This window comes from Brassica rapa, chromosome A08 (genome assembly GCF_000309985.2).
Source record: "Brassica rapa cultivar Chiifu-401-42 chromosome A08, CAAS_Brap_v3.01, whole genome shotgun sequence".
In the NCBI taxonomy this organism is placed as follows: Eukaryota; Viridiplantae; Streptophyta; class Magnoliopsida; order Brassicales; family Brassicaceae; genus Brassica; species Brassica rapa.
The window spans coordinates 12,425,327-12,438,013 of NC_024802.2; the positions used below are offsets into that span (position 1 = coordinate 12,425,327).

A 12,687-nucleotide genomic window follows, 5' to 3' on the forward strand; every position below is an offset into this window, starting at 1 on the left:
AGTGATTTGTTCACATCATTGTAATAATACCAGTTTGACCTGTTAAATCTCATAATATAGTATCGTCCAATAATTTCACTTTTATACCATGATTCCTCTCTCTTTTCTTGTCAATACAAATCTTCCAGATCCCAAACTGATTAGCATCACGCTTCTTCTAGAAGAATGCCTGAGATATCACTATGCACATCATCATTTTTTAAATGTGGATACATACTAACGAACTCACATATATTAGTTGATTTTGATTGACTGATTAAACAAAAAGAGAACTATTATGATTTCAATAGTTCTAGAACGGTGATTGTTGCTTGATTTGCATCGAATGTACAAAAGTGATTCTATTTCTCGGCACGAATTCTAGTCTCATTTCCTTATATTAACCAATAGAAGTTTAGTAAGATATATACATAGTAAAATCCGTGGATGTTAGAGCACATGCAATGGTGAATCTCACCATTGAATCCTTAAGAATATATTAGTAATATTTTTTTTTTTAGTTTTTGTTTGAATAGTTAAGGATTCGAATCAAAAATGATCGTCCAATGGTGTTCCTGAAGATAGGTCCTTATAGAAAAAAAAATATTATTAATTTTTTTTTTAAAACTGAAATTGAAATTTGTTTTTTAAACTGAAATTGTAGTTTGTAGTGCTTTGGTGAAGTTAAATCAGTTGGTTAAACTTAAACCAAGACTGGTTATGTCAATTGAGCGGTCAGATTGAAGAGGAGGCATCCGGTTCAGTTAGACGGTTTAGCTCAAGGTTTATGATAGTAATTGTCGACTTAATGATTGTAGTTAGCTCTGATATATAAAGGTGTACTTCTTTTGTGTTTCTTGTTCTTCTTCTTTGAGAGTTTGATTGAGAGAGAAAACGATTGTGTGTGAGAAGTGTGATCACACATTCGTGAATTTGAGCGGGAAGATCCTAAACAGATTGAGATTAACTTGAGTCTAAACTGAACTGATCATACAAGTACATTGTAGCAAGGAAAACAAGAGGATAGAAACTCTAAACAAGTCCGAGATACATAGCTAAAGAGACACAAGCTAAAGAGACGGAAGACTACTTGACCATTCTCCTAATTCACCCGTGAGCTTGAAGCAATGTCACCTGCATAACAAAACCAAACAAGCAAGTTAAACCAGAAGCAAAGAAAGAACACGCATGTTAAAGACGTCTCAAGCAAGGCAATGGAGAAGACTCACCACACTTTCTGCTCAAGTGGTTGCTTAGTAGTTCAGAACACTCTTTACTTTCCGGACATACACACAACAATGGAGTAGATTTCCCATCTCCAACCAGATTGAACACAAATAAGTCTCCTATGTCGCATCTGTTATCACGACAGAACTTTCCCCAGCCTCTTGTGATGTAATACATGCCGCCTGATTCGCTAAATCGCAAATTCGCAGTCCATGAATTTCCCTCTTTGTTCACTAGTATCATCTCTTGGCATTGTTTGTTCAAAGCAGTAGAACTCGTAGCTCGCTTAGGAAGATACTGCAAACACATAATATGGTTTATACATATAAAAATTGACTAACTAAATATGGTTTATACGTATGAAAATTGACTCACAAGCTTGTCTGCTTTTAGATTTGAAGCAGTGACCTCAGCCAAAAAACAGTAGTCGAAGGAGAAAGAAGACATTGCCCCTGTTCCTCCTGAAATAAAAAAAAAACAAGTTTCCACGTCAAAACATCTCACAACAGGTAGGACCAAAACGATGAACTTTATTGAGACTTACTAATCTCATTGTCATCAGCATCACCCGCGTCGGCTTCTTCCTTGATGATGTGAGGATGTGTATACTGAATCTCACAACAGCTAGGACCAAAAGGAGTGACATGAAACACCATGTCTCCTTCGTGTTTGAAGATGACAAGGTCACCGATTTGAAGGTCATGTGCTGTGGTGAAATCTTTCCAACCTCTGGTGAGTCTCCTGCCTTCTTGTATCACTTCCCAAGTTTCATCTGAAGCGTCTGATCTTAGTTTCCATGTTTTCTGGTTCGTCTTCCCTTCTATGTGCTTTGAGAAGAAGGCAAGTGGTATTGTCTGCAAGAAAAGGCAAAGTTAATCAAACAAGAAATACATCTAATCAAGAAACGCATGTAAACAAATAGAGAGAGTGAGGTTCTTACGACGCCACTGTGGAAACCAGGAAGCAGCGGCTTAAAGAAATGAGGTTCATGTGGATTAGCCATCTGCAAACAAGAAACGAATGTAAACAATATCAATAATGAGTTTCCAAGCAGACGAAAACCGCACATTCGAATCCATAAACACTGATGAAAGTGACATGCATCAACTCCAAATGCAAAAATAAAGAACTAAACAGTCCGAGAGAACCCAAAATCGATGAAGCAAATGATCTTTTTCGAACCAATTATTAATACAAACTCAAAAAGCCCCAACTCCTTTTGAAATCCTAATTTCAAACCAGAAGAACCAATTTTTTACAAACGCAAAAAGCCCAAAATTCGAATTAAAACCCTAATTACAAACGCAACAAACCCCAAAATTGTGTTCGAACCCTAAGTTGAAACGATATCGATTGAACATGCAAACTAATATATATCGATGAATCTACCTTGTTCAGTCGACGGAGACAAATCGCCGTCGTTCGCCGCGGGAATAGCCGTCTGTCGTCGCGGGATTCGCCTTCGCTTCGTCGAGAGAGCAATCGCCTTTCTTCGTCGGGAGTTTTTTTTTTCTGCTTCGGTCGAGAATGACCAGTGTTTTACGCATAACCAAACCGAAATCTCTTCCATCCATTCAAAACACGCCACGTACCCTAAGGATCAAGTCCTAAAAATCCTTAATAACGTATCAATCCTTACTCCTATTAACCAAACAACTATTATTATAATCCTCCTAACCTATGATTAAACGCTAAGGACCCTGCATGTACCTCCGTTGTGGACGCTCTTACAGATTCGTCGTGCAATTTGAAACGAGAGTTATGGTGATTTTATGGCAATTGATTGAATCATGTTCTGTGTGGCAAAGGAGACAATAGAGGAGCACGGAACAAGATTGATGCAGCAGTAGCTCCAATTGGTTTTGTTGCAAGCATGTTGCTTTAAGAAACAATTACAGTGGAGGTCACTTTATGTCTTTTTATTACACTATAAGACACTTTTGACTCCTGAGGTAGTTTTTCACACTGATCGATACATATTGAGCATACAAATTCCCAACATATCCTTCTCTTCCTTTATTTATTTACTTTTTATTCAATTTAGTTCTATCCTAACCAAAAAAGTCAAAACACGTTGGTGGATTGGAAAATACAATTTTATCTTTCTTCTTCATCTTCTTTCTTCAAAACTCCATTATTTTTCTAAATCAAAATCTTTTTCTCCAAAATCATTTGTCCAGAGAGCTTATCTTAAATCATTTATCTATGTTGTTTAATCTATAATTTAAGATACATCAAGCTATTGGATCGATGACAACAAAAACATAGATGACGGTGAAGACGTAGATGAGGGCAAAGCTCGGTGATGTAGACAGCAGCTGTATCGTAGATGACGGTGTAGACGTAGATGAGGGCAAAGCACGGTGAAGATGTAGATGAAAGTGCGGTGACATTGACAGAAGCTGTATCGATGACTGTAGAGATGTAGATGATGGCGAAGACATACCACGGTGGAGACATGCGACATCGACCATAGACAACAACGGAGACGTAGACAAAATTAACAGCAAAGACATACGCGACAGAGTGCTGAGACTAAAGGAAACCAAAGAAAACTGAAAATAACAAAAATAGCGCAAAAGGTTTGGTTTTCAGAAGGTTTTTGTAATGATGGCCATATGCTCATATGTATTTGAAATGTGAGAGGTTCTGATGAAAAAAGGTTGGAGCTTGCAAAGTATGTGAGTTAACAGATGAGAGAAACTTGTAAAGTATGTGAGAGGTTCCGATGTTTGTAAACTATGTGAGTTGAGTTGACGCATGAGACAAACTTGAGAAGTCTGCTAAAGCTTGCGGTGAAGAATATCGCTTGAGGATGTTTGTAAAAAGTATCATGTAGATGTTGTAATCGGTGTACATGTAGCTTTTTGTAAGCAAATGTACATCTGTACAGTCAAACATTGTGTACACGTCAATGGTCAAATATAAGTCTAAATGTATATTATATTTTTTATTATATATGTAAAACATTCAAAAATATTCAACGTGTATAGTACACTAGTAAATGTTAATATCCATTAAAACACCTTTGATTGTACATTGGCTTTAAGTGTCCATCTTTTCCTATTTTGTACACCAAAACATATTAATTTGTACATGTGGATACCGAGAACTCTGTGTACATGTTGCTACTATTTTACAGTAGTATATGCATATACTACAACAATATATATGAAAAGCACTAATTTTTCTTCTCAGTAACATAGGTCGAATTGGATATGAAACCATCCATATGATTATCACGAATAGTGTATTGTGAATATTGTTAACTGATGTGTTTAGGCCTCTTTACTTTGTTCTTAGTGATGTATGGGAATCGTTTACAGAGTGGAGTGCTTACAACTGATTCTGATTTCATAAGCTCACCTCAGTCAAAGTACCAATCAAGTGTTCAAGATTATATGTATGGGCAATGCAACATTTGATATTTTTTATACATGGCTTTCATAATAAAAAAGAACATAAGAATATTACTTAGTACCAAGGCATTCCCACCAAATATAGTTCACATGGACAACTGAGACGTCCACATGGACAATTTACACAAGGCGTACACATGGACAACTTATAGGAGGCGTACACATGGATAATCTTACCTCGCCAAGCTGCCGTCAACTTAGTTCCAATCTCTCCGGATTTACATCATCTAGCTTCATCTGCGGCTGAGACGGAGATTGAGCAGGAGGTGGAGATACATCGGATTTCTTAGCCACTTTCCCATTGCCTTCATTTGTACTTATGGTTACAACTCGTTTTTATGATCTTTCTCTTGTGGTTATTCTTGTGGAGGTTGAAGGTAGAGGTGGAGAAGAATAAGTTAGAGTCAACGAATCAAGACTTTGCAGAAAAACCCCACCATCAAAACCATTTTATCGACACAGAGAGAGAGAGAGGAAGAAGGTGATGAAAAAGAAAAAAAAACAATTTTATTAATAAAAAAGGTATGGTTGTAAATAAAAGAAAGAAAGAGATATTGTGCCTTTGAAATATTTTAAACTAATTAAATCTCTTTTCACACACCACAAAAGGTGAATGTCGTTAGGGGTTAGTGCTGTCATTTTACTTCCAGGGTTAGTGCTGTCATTTTACTTCCACAAAGTACCTCAGTAGTTGAATGTGTCTGATTGTGTAATAAAAAGACAGAAAGTGTCTATTTATGTTAATAACTCTTGTTTTAAACTTTAGTTTGGGCCGACCAAGTTCTGTGTAATTTTTTCTCTTCTTTAATCTGACAACTCGAAACTAATAATTTAGGTTTGGTTATCTTGAATGATTGCATTGACTATCAAAATAATTGAACTGACATAAAATGTCCACTGGAAATAAGCGTAGAACTAGCTTTACATAATTTGACAGATTTGTAGAAATTATTTTGTAGGTTAACCTTGGTTAATGTGGTTCACATGTCTTTCACATTAACTTATAGTCAGGTCAGCCGACGCTTTCTGATACAGACCGTCTGAATTTGTTTTTTTTTTAATTACTGCGGGAGTTTTTGATACTCTTACGGTCTTACCCAACTTTTTTTAAGGTCTGAAACATACCACCATTGTCGACATACAAGTCAAAGGAATTGAAATTGTATTAGTAGTCGGCTGAAATTGTATTAGTAGTCGGCTTTCTGTACACATCATCATTAGAGTGAACTGTCAATGCATCTCAAATTATAATCCATATTATTGTAATGCTAACATAAGCTTGTAATTAGTTGTATGATCATAAGAATCTTGATACATATATATAATAATAAAACATATCTTTGAATTGTCAGCACCGTCCAGCTTATAAATGAGTTTCGACATTCTGTGCTTACTACTTCTTCGCAAAAATTTATATATATATATATCTTATAAATTTAGTTCCATACTGCGTACATGAACACGTCATAACATAAAATATTTATCCACAAAGCAAATCAAATGCGAGGAACATGGACGGGTAGAGAGAAAACGAATTTCGCATGCTTTTGGTCAACTATGTAAAATATAAAACAATGATTTATAAGGAAAAACGAAATATATTTCTTGTTTCAATCATCAAAAATCATTAGTGTCCATGCCAAGACTCCTATATAAACACGTTCATGCACTTTTTGGAAATCACATACGGAAAACAAAGTGAGATAATAACCCCCACAAAACAGTTTGTCTAAACAATCAAATGGCTTACGTTAACAAGGTTTCAGCGGTTGCAGCCATTTTATTTTTTGCGGTTGCGGTTGCTCCGCTGCTAGCTGAGCCACAGACACCAATGTTTCCTAAGATGGATCCTGTATGTGCCTCACTGATGCCTAACCTTCTCGAAAAGTGTTTCTCAACCGTTAGAGAAACGCCAACGGATGATTGCTGCAGCGATCTCAAATCCGCGACCACAACCCAAGTCACTTGCCTTTGTGATAATTACATTGCAAACCCGGCGGTTGTGAACTTCACGGGACCTTACTCCGCCGGAATCACAACCAAATGTGGCGTTTTTGACAAATACTCTTGCAACGGTAGTAGTAATGGTACGTAAAGATTAATTAATATCTTGCGAGTTGTGACTTAGTTATGCATGTTATTGAGTTATATATAAAATTACTTCTTAAGCATGCATTGCATATCAATACATCATGAATATTGTTTTTGTTATATGCGATTAATAAAACTACGTTAGAAAAATTGCAACTTGACAATTATGGAATATGCATGCAAACTATACGTGGTTTAAACATGATTATCATTATAATTTATATGTGTGATATTCTATGTATTGTCGATCATATTAGATATCATTAATAAAACGAAAAATCTATGCCACACCAACAACGTCAGAAACCATAGTCATAGAGTTTCGAGATCATAATGCAATGATTCGTTCTTCATAATGAATGGATTTTGGTTTTGTGTGGTAAAGGAGGAGGAGAAGGAAGCAGCAGCAACAGTAGCAGTAGCAGCAATGGCAAAGACAATAGCAAAAGTGAGGGTAGTGGAGGAAGAGCGAACAAGGTTGCTGCATCAATAATGGCTGTTTTTGGTTTAGTTGCAAGTCTAATCTTCGTTATGTTTTAATTTCTGTTTTCATTTGTTTTATTTTGGACGGACGGACCAGTTTCCATGTGATTCTTTTCCTTCTCTATTTCTTTTGTTCGAAACTGAGAATTCAAAACAATTACGTTTATTTGATTTCATATTCTCCCATTTGTCTGTATTTATGGTCCTTCCTTCATGAGAAAATTATTTTGATCAAAATGCATACTACCTATATACACTATAAACAAAAGTATAAAAATTGTTTGATAAAATATATAATCTATTAACTATACACTATAGATAGCGACAGCTCGAATTATATAATTAAAGTCCAAATTCTTTCAGTTATAAAAAATCAATTAAAAAGATATACACATATATAATACTGAAACAAATAAAAAATTGCGATGGTTAACCAACTAATTTTAGCTATATATCGTTCATATATATGTTTAAGCACATGGTTACACATTTGATAGATATCATTTATTAAATTCGGCTCATAATATTATTATTTTTTGTTTTGGTGGTGATTGATTGTTAAGAATCGTATCATAATTTTTGTTAAACTATTTTGTACAAATCTTATTAATATTTTCTTGATTAATAATATTATCGAGTGTTAACAATCTACATTCCAAGGCGCCTATACATACACTCAAGGATTTATTTAGGTTATCAAGAATATGTTTTGATCGAGAATAATAATTACTACTAAATGGATTTGATATTCTAATGTAACATGTGGCAAACCAGGAGAGGAACGAACAAAGTTGCTGCATCAGTAGTAGTGGTTGTATTTGGTTTGGTCAATGGTTGGAAGTGAATTCATCGTTATGTTTTCAACTCAGAACAGTTAATCTTATGTGATTACATATTTTCATATGCATTTTTAGGTTTCAAAATATTTGTTGAAACAGCAAACAAACATCATTTGTATTTTTCCCATTGGTTGGTTATGAAGTGTTTAAATCAGCTAATACGACAACGTAATAAATAAATGAATGGGCTTAAGAAAGTAAACTGGGCTTCAGATAGAAGTAGCCCAATAAGCTAAGATCCGGGTAGAGTCTCAAACTTTGGACTCGAGAAGACTTAGACAACAACACTAAAGACCTAACACACACACAAACACAATCTTTTGTCTCCTTCTCTCTCTCTCTCTCACAAGCCGATCGTAAGAAAAGTTTGTCAAACGATGGACGCCACGAAGCTAAGTGAACTAAAGGTCTTCATCGATCAATGCAAGTCTGATCCTTCCCTCCTCTCTACACCTTCTCTCTCCTTCTTCCGCGAGTATCTCCAGAGGTACTTTTTAAAACCCTCTCTCTCTCTCCTCGTTTACTTCGGATCTAAATCTTCTTTCTTAAGGTTTAGTTCGTATCTGTATTGGTTGAGATTTGTAAAAGTACTGACCTTTGAGTGTAAAGTGTACCCTTTTCTCTCTTGTTGAAGAAAGTTCCTGTCTTTAATCTGTGTGGCTCTTCTATTGTACTTGTTAGGGTCTGTAAAGTTGTGGGTTTATGTTTGCTTACTTGTTTAATTTGAAGAGTGTTCTGTTTCTGATGAATCTCTTTTGGTTTCAGTCTTGGTGCTAAGCTACCTTCTGCTGCTGCTAGTGAAGAGCACAAAGACACCAAAGAGGTATTAACCATTATCATGTTTAGTTTAAAGTCTTTGTATTGTGTACTTGATTGACTTTGTTTATGTTTAACAGAAGAGCTTCGTTGTGGAAGAAGATAGTGATGATGACATGGAGGAAACTCAAGAGCCAAAACCCACCGTGGAGGTTGAGGAAGAAGAAGAGGATGAGATTGTTGAATCTGATGTTGAGCTTGAAGGAGACACTGTTGAGCCTGACAATGATCCTCCTCAGAAGGTAATATTAACTTAACAAACCAAACCTCAGCTTTCATTTTACTTACTCGTTTGGTCTTTGGTAATAGATGGGAGATTCATCAGTGGAAGTGACTGATGAGAACCGAGAAGCATCTCAAGAAGCCAAGGGCAAGGCCATGGAGGCTCTCTCTGAAGGAAAGCTTGATGAAGCAATTGAGCATTTGACCCAGGCAATAACGTTGAATCCTACATCAGCTATTATGTATGGAAACAGAGGTGTGTGCAAGTTCTTTTTAACTTCCATCAAATGGTTTTTTCCTTACCTAATTTGTCTGTATTTGTGTGGGTTTCAGCCAGTGTCTACATTAAGCTGAAGAAGCCAAACGCTGCTATTAGAGACGCAAACGCTGCATTGGAGGTACAGTGATCTATCATTTCCTCAGGAACTTCTTTTTTTTCTAGTGATGATTATATTTTAATCTTTCTGTGTGTTTTTGAGATTGCAGATTAATCCTGATTCTGCAAAGGGATACAAGGCACGAGGTATGGCTCACGCCATGCTTGGAGAATGGGCAGAGGCTGCAAAAGACCTTCACCTTGCATCTACCATAGACTACGATGAGGAAATTAGCGCAGTGCTCAAAAAGGTATTGTTGTCTATCTGCTGTTCTCTTTTGAAACTATAAACAATACATTAGTAAAGTTATGTAACTAACTTTGTTGAAATGTGTTTAGGTTGAACCTAATGCGCATAAGCTAGAGGAGCACCGTAGGAAGTATGACAGACTACGCAAGGAAAGAGATGACAAGAAGGCTGCACGTGATAGACAACGTCGCCGCGCTGAAGCACAGGTAGCTTTTTATTAGACACCATGAGTTAGCTATTTGTCTCTGTTGGGGCTTATACATGTCTCTTTTTCTGTTCTGTAAAGGCTGCCTATGATAAAGCTAAGAAAGAAGAACAATCATCATCAAGCAGAGGAGGTGGTTTCCCTGGCGGATTCCCAGGGGGCTTCCCTACAGGAATGGGAGGTATGCCGGGCGGTTTCCCTGCAGGAATGGGAGGTATGCCGGGCGGTTTCCCTGCAGGAATGGGAGGTATGCCCGGTGGTTTCCCTGCCGGAATGGGAGGAGGAATGCCTGCCGGAATGGGAGGAGGAATGCCTGGTGCAGGAGGCATGCCTGGTGCTGGTGGTGCAGGAGCAGGTGCAGGTGGTATGCCGGGTGGTATTGACTTCAGCAAAATATTGAATGTATGAGTGTGGCCATTATGCAAATTTAGCAAAGTTCTTATTTCTTGTATAGCAAGGAAGGGTTTTGATATTGTGAGACTGGTTTTATATTGTGTGAGCAGGATCCTGAGCTAATGACGGCATTTAGTGACCCAGAAGTCATGGCTGCTCTTCAAGATGGTATGACTCTTTGAGTAAAAAATTACAGTGACCAAAAAATTACAATTATACTTGAATTGTTTTGAGTTTTAATGTATTGTGTTTGTGTTAAAACAGTGATGAAGAACCCTGCGAATCTGGCGAAGCATCAGGCGAATCCAAAGGTGGCTCCGGTGATTGCTAAGATGATGGGCAAGTTCGGAGGAGCACCTAAGTAGAAGAAACAAAACAAGGAGCTTTTGTCTTTTGCAATTTATGTGTTTAACTTCATGAGATGAGACGTGGAATATTTTTTAATTGGCGTTTTCTTTGTCAGAGAAATTTGAACAAAAGACAAAACTATTTACTCTTTTTTTTATGGACTTTCTAAGTTTTGCATATTTACCGTTTAATTGTCCGCAAAAAGTCCATCAGGATTACAAAGCAAAGTTATATACAACTCTGCAGTTGTGACCATATATTTAGCACTTTGTGAATCACAGACCGTTCGTTGACAAAGATGTCGAGACCAAATACAAACATAAGTCTTAGTGTGGACGATGTCGTTACGTTCCCATTTAACTTTGTCGTCTGTATCATACTAACATCATATTTCAAATGTTTTGACCTGGAAACTAAAAAGAAGTTTGAAAGATAAAATCTACAAAATAGAAATTAAGATGATGCTTTGACTTATTACACAGATTTTTACAGAGTCAATTAATATTAAGAGAGCCAAATAAGTCTAGAAATTTTTAAGAATCTGATCATTTGTATTTTGTAGTTAATAGGGATTGATGATTCTAGTCACAAATTCTTTATGTATATGGCTAGTGAGTGAGCGAAGCTTGTGAGCAACTACATTCGTACCGTTCCGTCAATTGTTTTCACGTCCAGAAATATGATTGATCAAAAGTTGGTCATGAATAAACGGAAACGTAGTTTACAAAAAAAAATAAAAAAAAATAAACGGAAACGTAAAAATACATCAACTGGACAAAACCATTGGAGGGGCAATCTTATGTAACTGTGAAACAAAAAAAATAGTAGAAAAATGCATGCATTTCAATTGCAGAGGATTATGTGGTGGTGAAAAAAAAACTATTTATTAAAATTATTCTACAATATTTGAACTAATGAACATATTTTGAAATCCAAACTGTTTTACGGCCAAAAGATCCTTGTTTCAGTGGTTTTTTTTTTTACCAAAAGCAACATGTATTGGTGAGACACCTAATTCAACCCAGGAAGGATTGTGATGTGATGCGGATGTTTATTGGGGAATTCCTCCACGTCCTTAATTTTATTGATTAAAATCATGTCGTCTTTGGAAATCAATAAAATTCTAAAAAGACTAAAATATGGTCAATGGTGGAAAACCAAAATAAAATAGGAGCCACGGCTCCAAGTTAAAAGACTCTAAACGTTGACAGCGAATCTTAAATTATTTATCGTCCAAATTAACTCACAAGTGATTGGGTTGGTGTTGAAAAGAGAACTAAAGCCAATTAGTTTATTGATCATCGTCGTCTTGTACTTCGTCAAAGGTTATAACAAAATTGTTTTTTAGATGCATCTTTAATAATTAATATCAAATAAATATTTTGTTTTGGCAACAAAAAGAAGGATCATTAATTGAGGAAGTTATTTTTTTTTCCTTTTACAAAGCACGAAAAATGATGTATACGGTTGATTTTTAAAATTAACTAGAGATTTTCCCGGGCTACGTCCGGGTCTCGGACATATATATTATGGCCATATTATGAGAAAATATAAGTCCATACTAGATTTTGACCCGCACGCCCGTGCGGGTGTATTTTTAAAAAAAATATGATGCTATTTGTTTTTTATATCACTATTTAGGGTTGGACAAAAAACTCGAATTCGAAGAATCGAATCGATCCCAATCCGAATAAGTAGTACTAAATCCGAACTGGAATTGATTAATTATCCGAATTATTCAAAATTTTGGTAATTGAAGAACTGAAACCTAATCTGATCTGAACCGAAGTATTTTGGGTATTCAAAATAGATTTATATACTTATATATATTAATTATTTTTAGATTTAATATATATAAAAACATCCAGAATATATATGATACTTTTAAGTTCGCATAAATGCTTGAAAATAAATACAAATAATTAAACGTAAATATCTTAAATAGTTAAAAATACTCAAAACTCCAAAATACTTAAATAATTATTAATTCTCTATCCAAATATTTAAATCAAACCTATTTAAATTGGTTATCTTAATCC

The 12,687-nt window shown here is 35.7% G+C and overlaps 3 protein-coding genes across 6 annotated transcripts; 2 read left to right on the forward strand and 1 right to left on the reverse strand.

Moving 5' to 3' along the window:
- Positions 1-923: 923 nt before the first annotated feature.
- LOC108869320 (B3 domain-containing protein REM9-like) lies at positions 924-5,035 on the reverse strand. Of its 4 annotated transcripts, none has more exons than XM_033277051.1 (5): positions 4,803-5,035; positions 2,147-2,209; positions 1,751-2,060; positions 1,582-1,667; positions 924-1,503 (listed from the first exon to the last, which is right to left on the reverse strand). In XM_033277051.1, the coding sequence occupies exons 2-5, from the start codon at positions 2,207-2,209 to the stop codon at positions 1,171-1,173; spliced, it is 792 nt and encodes a 263-aa protein (XP_033132942.1). In that variant the 5' UTR covers positions 4,803-5,035; the 3' UTR covers positions 924-1,170. The 4 variants fall into 4 exon arrangements, with proteins under 4 accessions (XP_033132942.1, XP_033132941.1, XP_033132940.1 ...); XM_033277050.1 differs by lacking the exon at positions 4,803-5,035 and adding an exon at positions 2,596-2,765; XM_033277049.1 differs by lacking the exon at positions 4,803-5,035 and having other exon boundaries at positions 924-1,113; positions 1,209-1,503; positions 2,147-2,275.
- A 1,278-nt stretch (positions 5,036-6,313) lies between these two features.
- On the forward strand, positions 6,314-7,436 carry LOC103834258. Its single transcript, XM_009110329.2, has 2 exons — positions 6,314-6,712; positions 7,102-7,436. The coding sequence occupies exons 1-2, from the start codon at positions 6,367-6,369 to the stop codon at positions 7,254-7,256; spliced, it is 501 nt and encodes a 166-aa protein (XP_009108577.1). The 5' UTR covers positions 6,314-6,366; the 3' UTR covers positions 7,257-7,436.
- An 864-nt stretch (positions 7,437-8,300) lies between these two features.
- Positions 8,301-10,827, forward strand: LOC103834259 (FAM10 family protein At4g22670). The gene is made up of 10 exons (XM_009110330.3): positions 8,301-8,525; positions 8,804-8,861; positions 8,935-9,096; positions 9,164-9,332; positions 9,410-9,474; positions 9,563-9,703; positions 9,792-9,908; positions 9,989-10,309; positions 10,411-10,468; positions 10,565-10,827. The coding sequence occupies exons 1-10, from the start codon at positions 8,416-8,418 to the stop codon at positions 10,663-10,665; spliced, it is 1,302 nt and encodes a 433-aa protein (XP_009108578.2). The 5' UTR covers positions 8,301-8,415; the 3' UTR covers positions 10,666-10,827.
- The last annotated feature ends 1,860 nt before the right edge of the window (positions 10,828-12,687 follow it).

Bases quoted from the DNA above. Each gene is read 5' to 3' on its own strand.
- LOC103834258 (XM_009110329.2), top strand. From the start codon at position 6,367: ATGGCTTACGTTAACAAGGTTTCAGCGGTTGCAGCCATTTTATTTTTT. The intron at 6,713-7,101 runs GTACGTAAAGAT...TGTGTGGTAAAG, and splicing joins TTGCAACGGTAGTAGTAATG to GAGGAGGAGAAGGAAGCAGC.
- LOC108869320 (XM_033277048.1), bottom strand. From the start codon at position 2,275: ATGTGCGGTTTTCGTCTGCTTGGAAACTCATTATTGATATTGTTTACA. The intron at 1,668-1,750 runs GTAAGTCTCAAT...TTTTTATTTCAG, and splicing joins TGCTGATGACAATGAGATTA to GAGGAACAGGGGCAATGTCT. The intron at 1,504-1,581 runs GTGAGTCAATTT...ATGTGTTTGCAG, and splicing joins ATCTAAAAGCAGACAAGCTT to TATCTTCCTAAGCGAGCTAC.
- LOC103834259 (XM_009110330.3), top strand. From the start codon at position 8,416: ATGGACGCCACGAAGCTAAGTGAACTAAAGGTCTTCATCGATCAATGC. The intron at 9,333-9,409 runs GTGTGTGCAAGT...TGTGGGTTTCAG, and splicing joins TATTATGTATGGAAACAGAG to CCAGTGTCTACATTAAGCTG. The intron at 9,475-9,562 runs GTACAGTGATCT...TTGAGATTGCAG, and splicing joins ACGCAAACGCTGCATTGGAG to ATTAATCCTGATTCTGCAAA.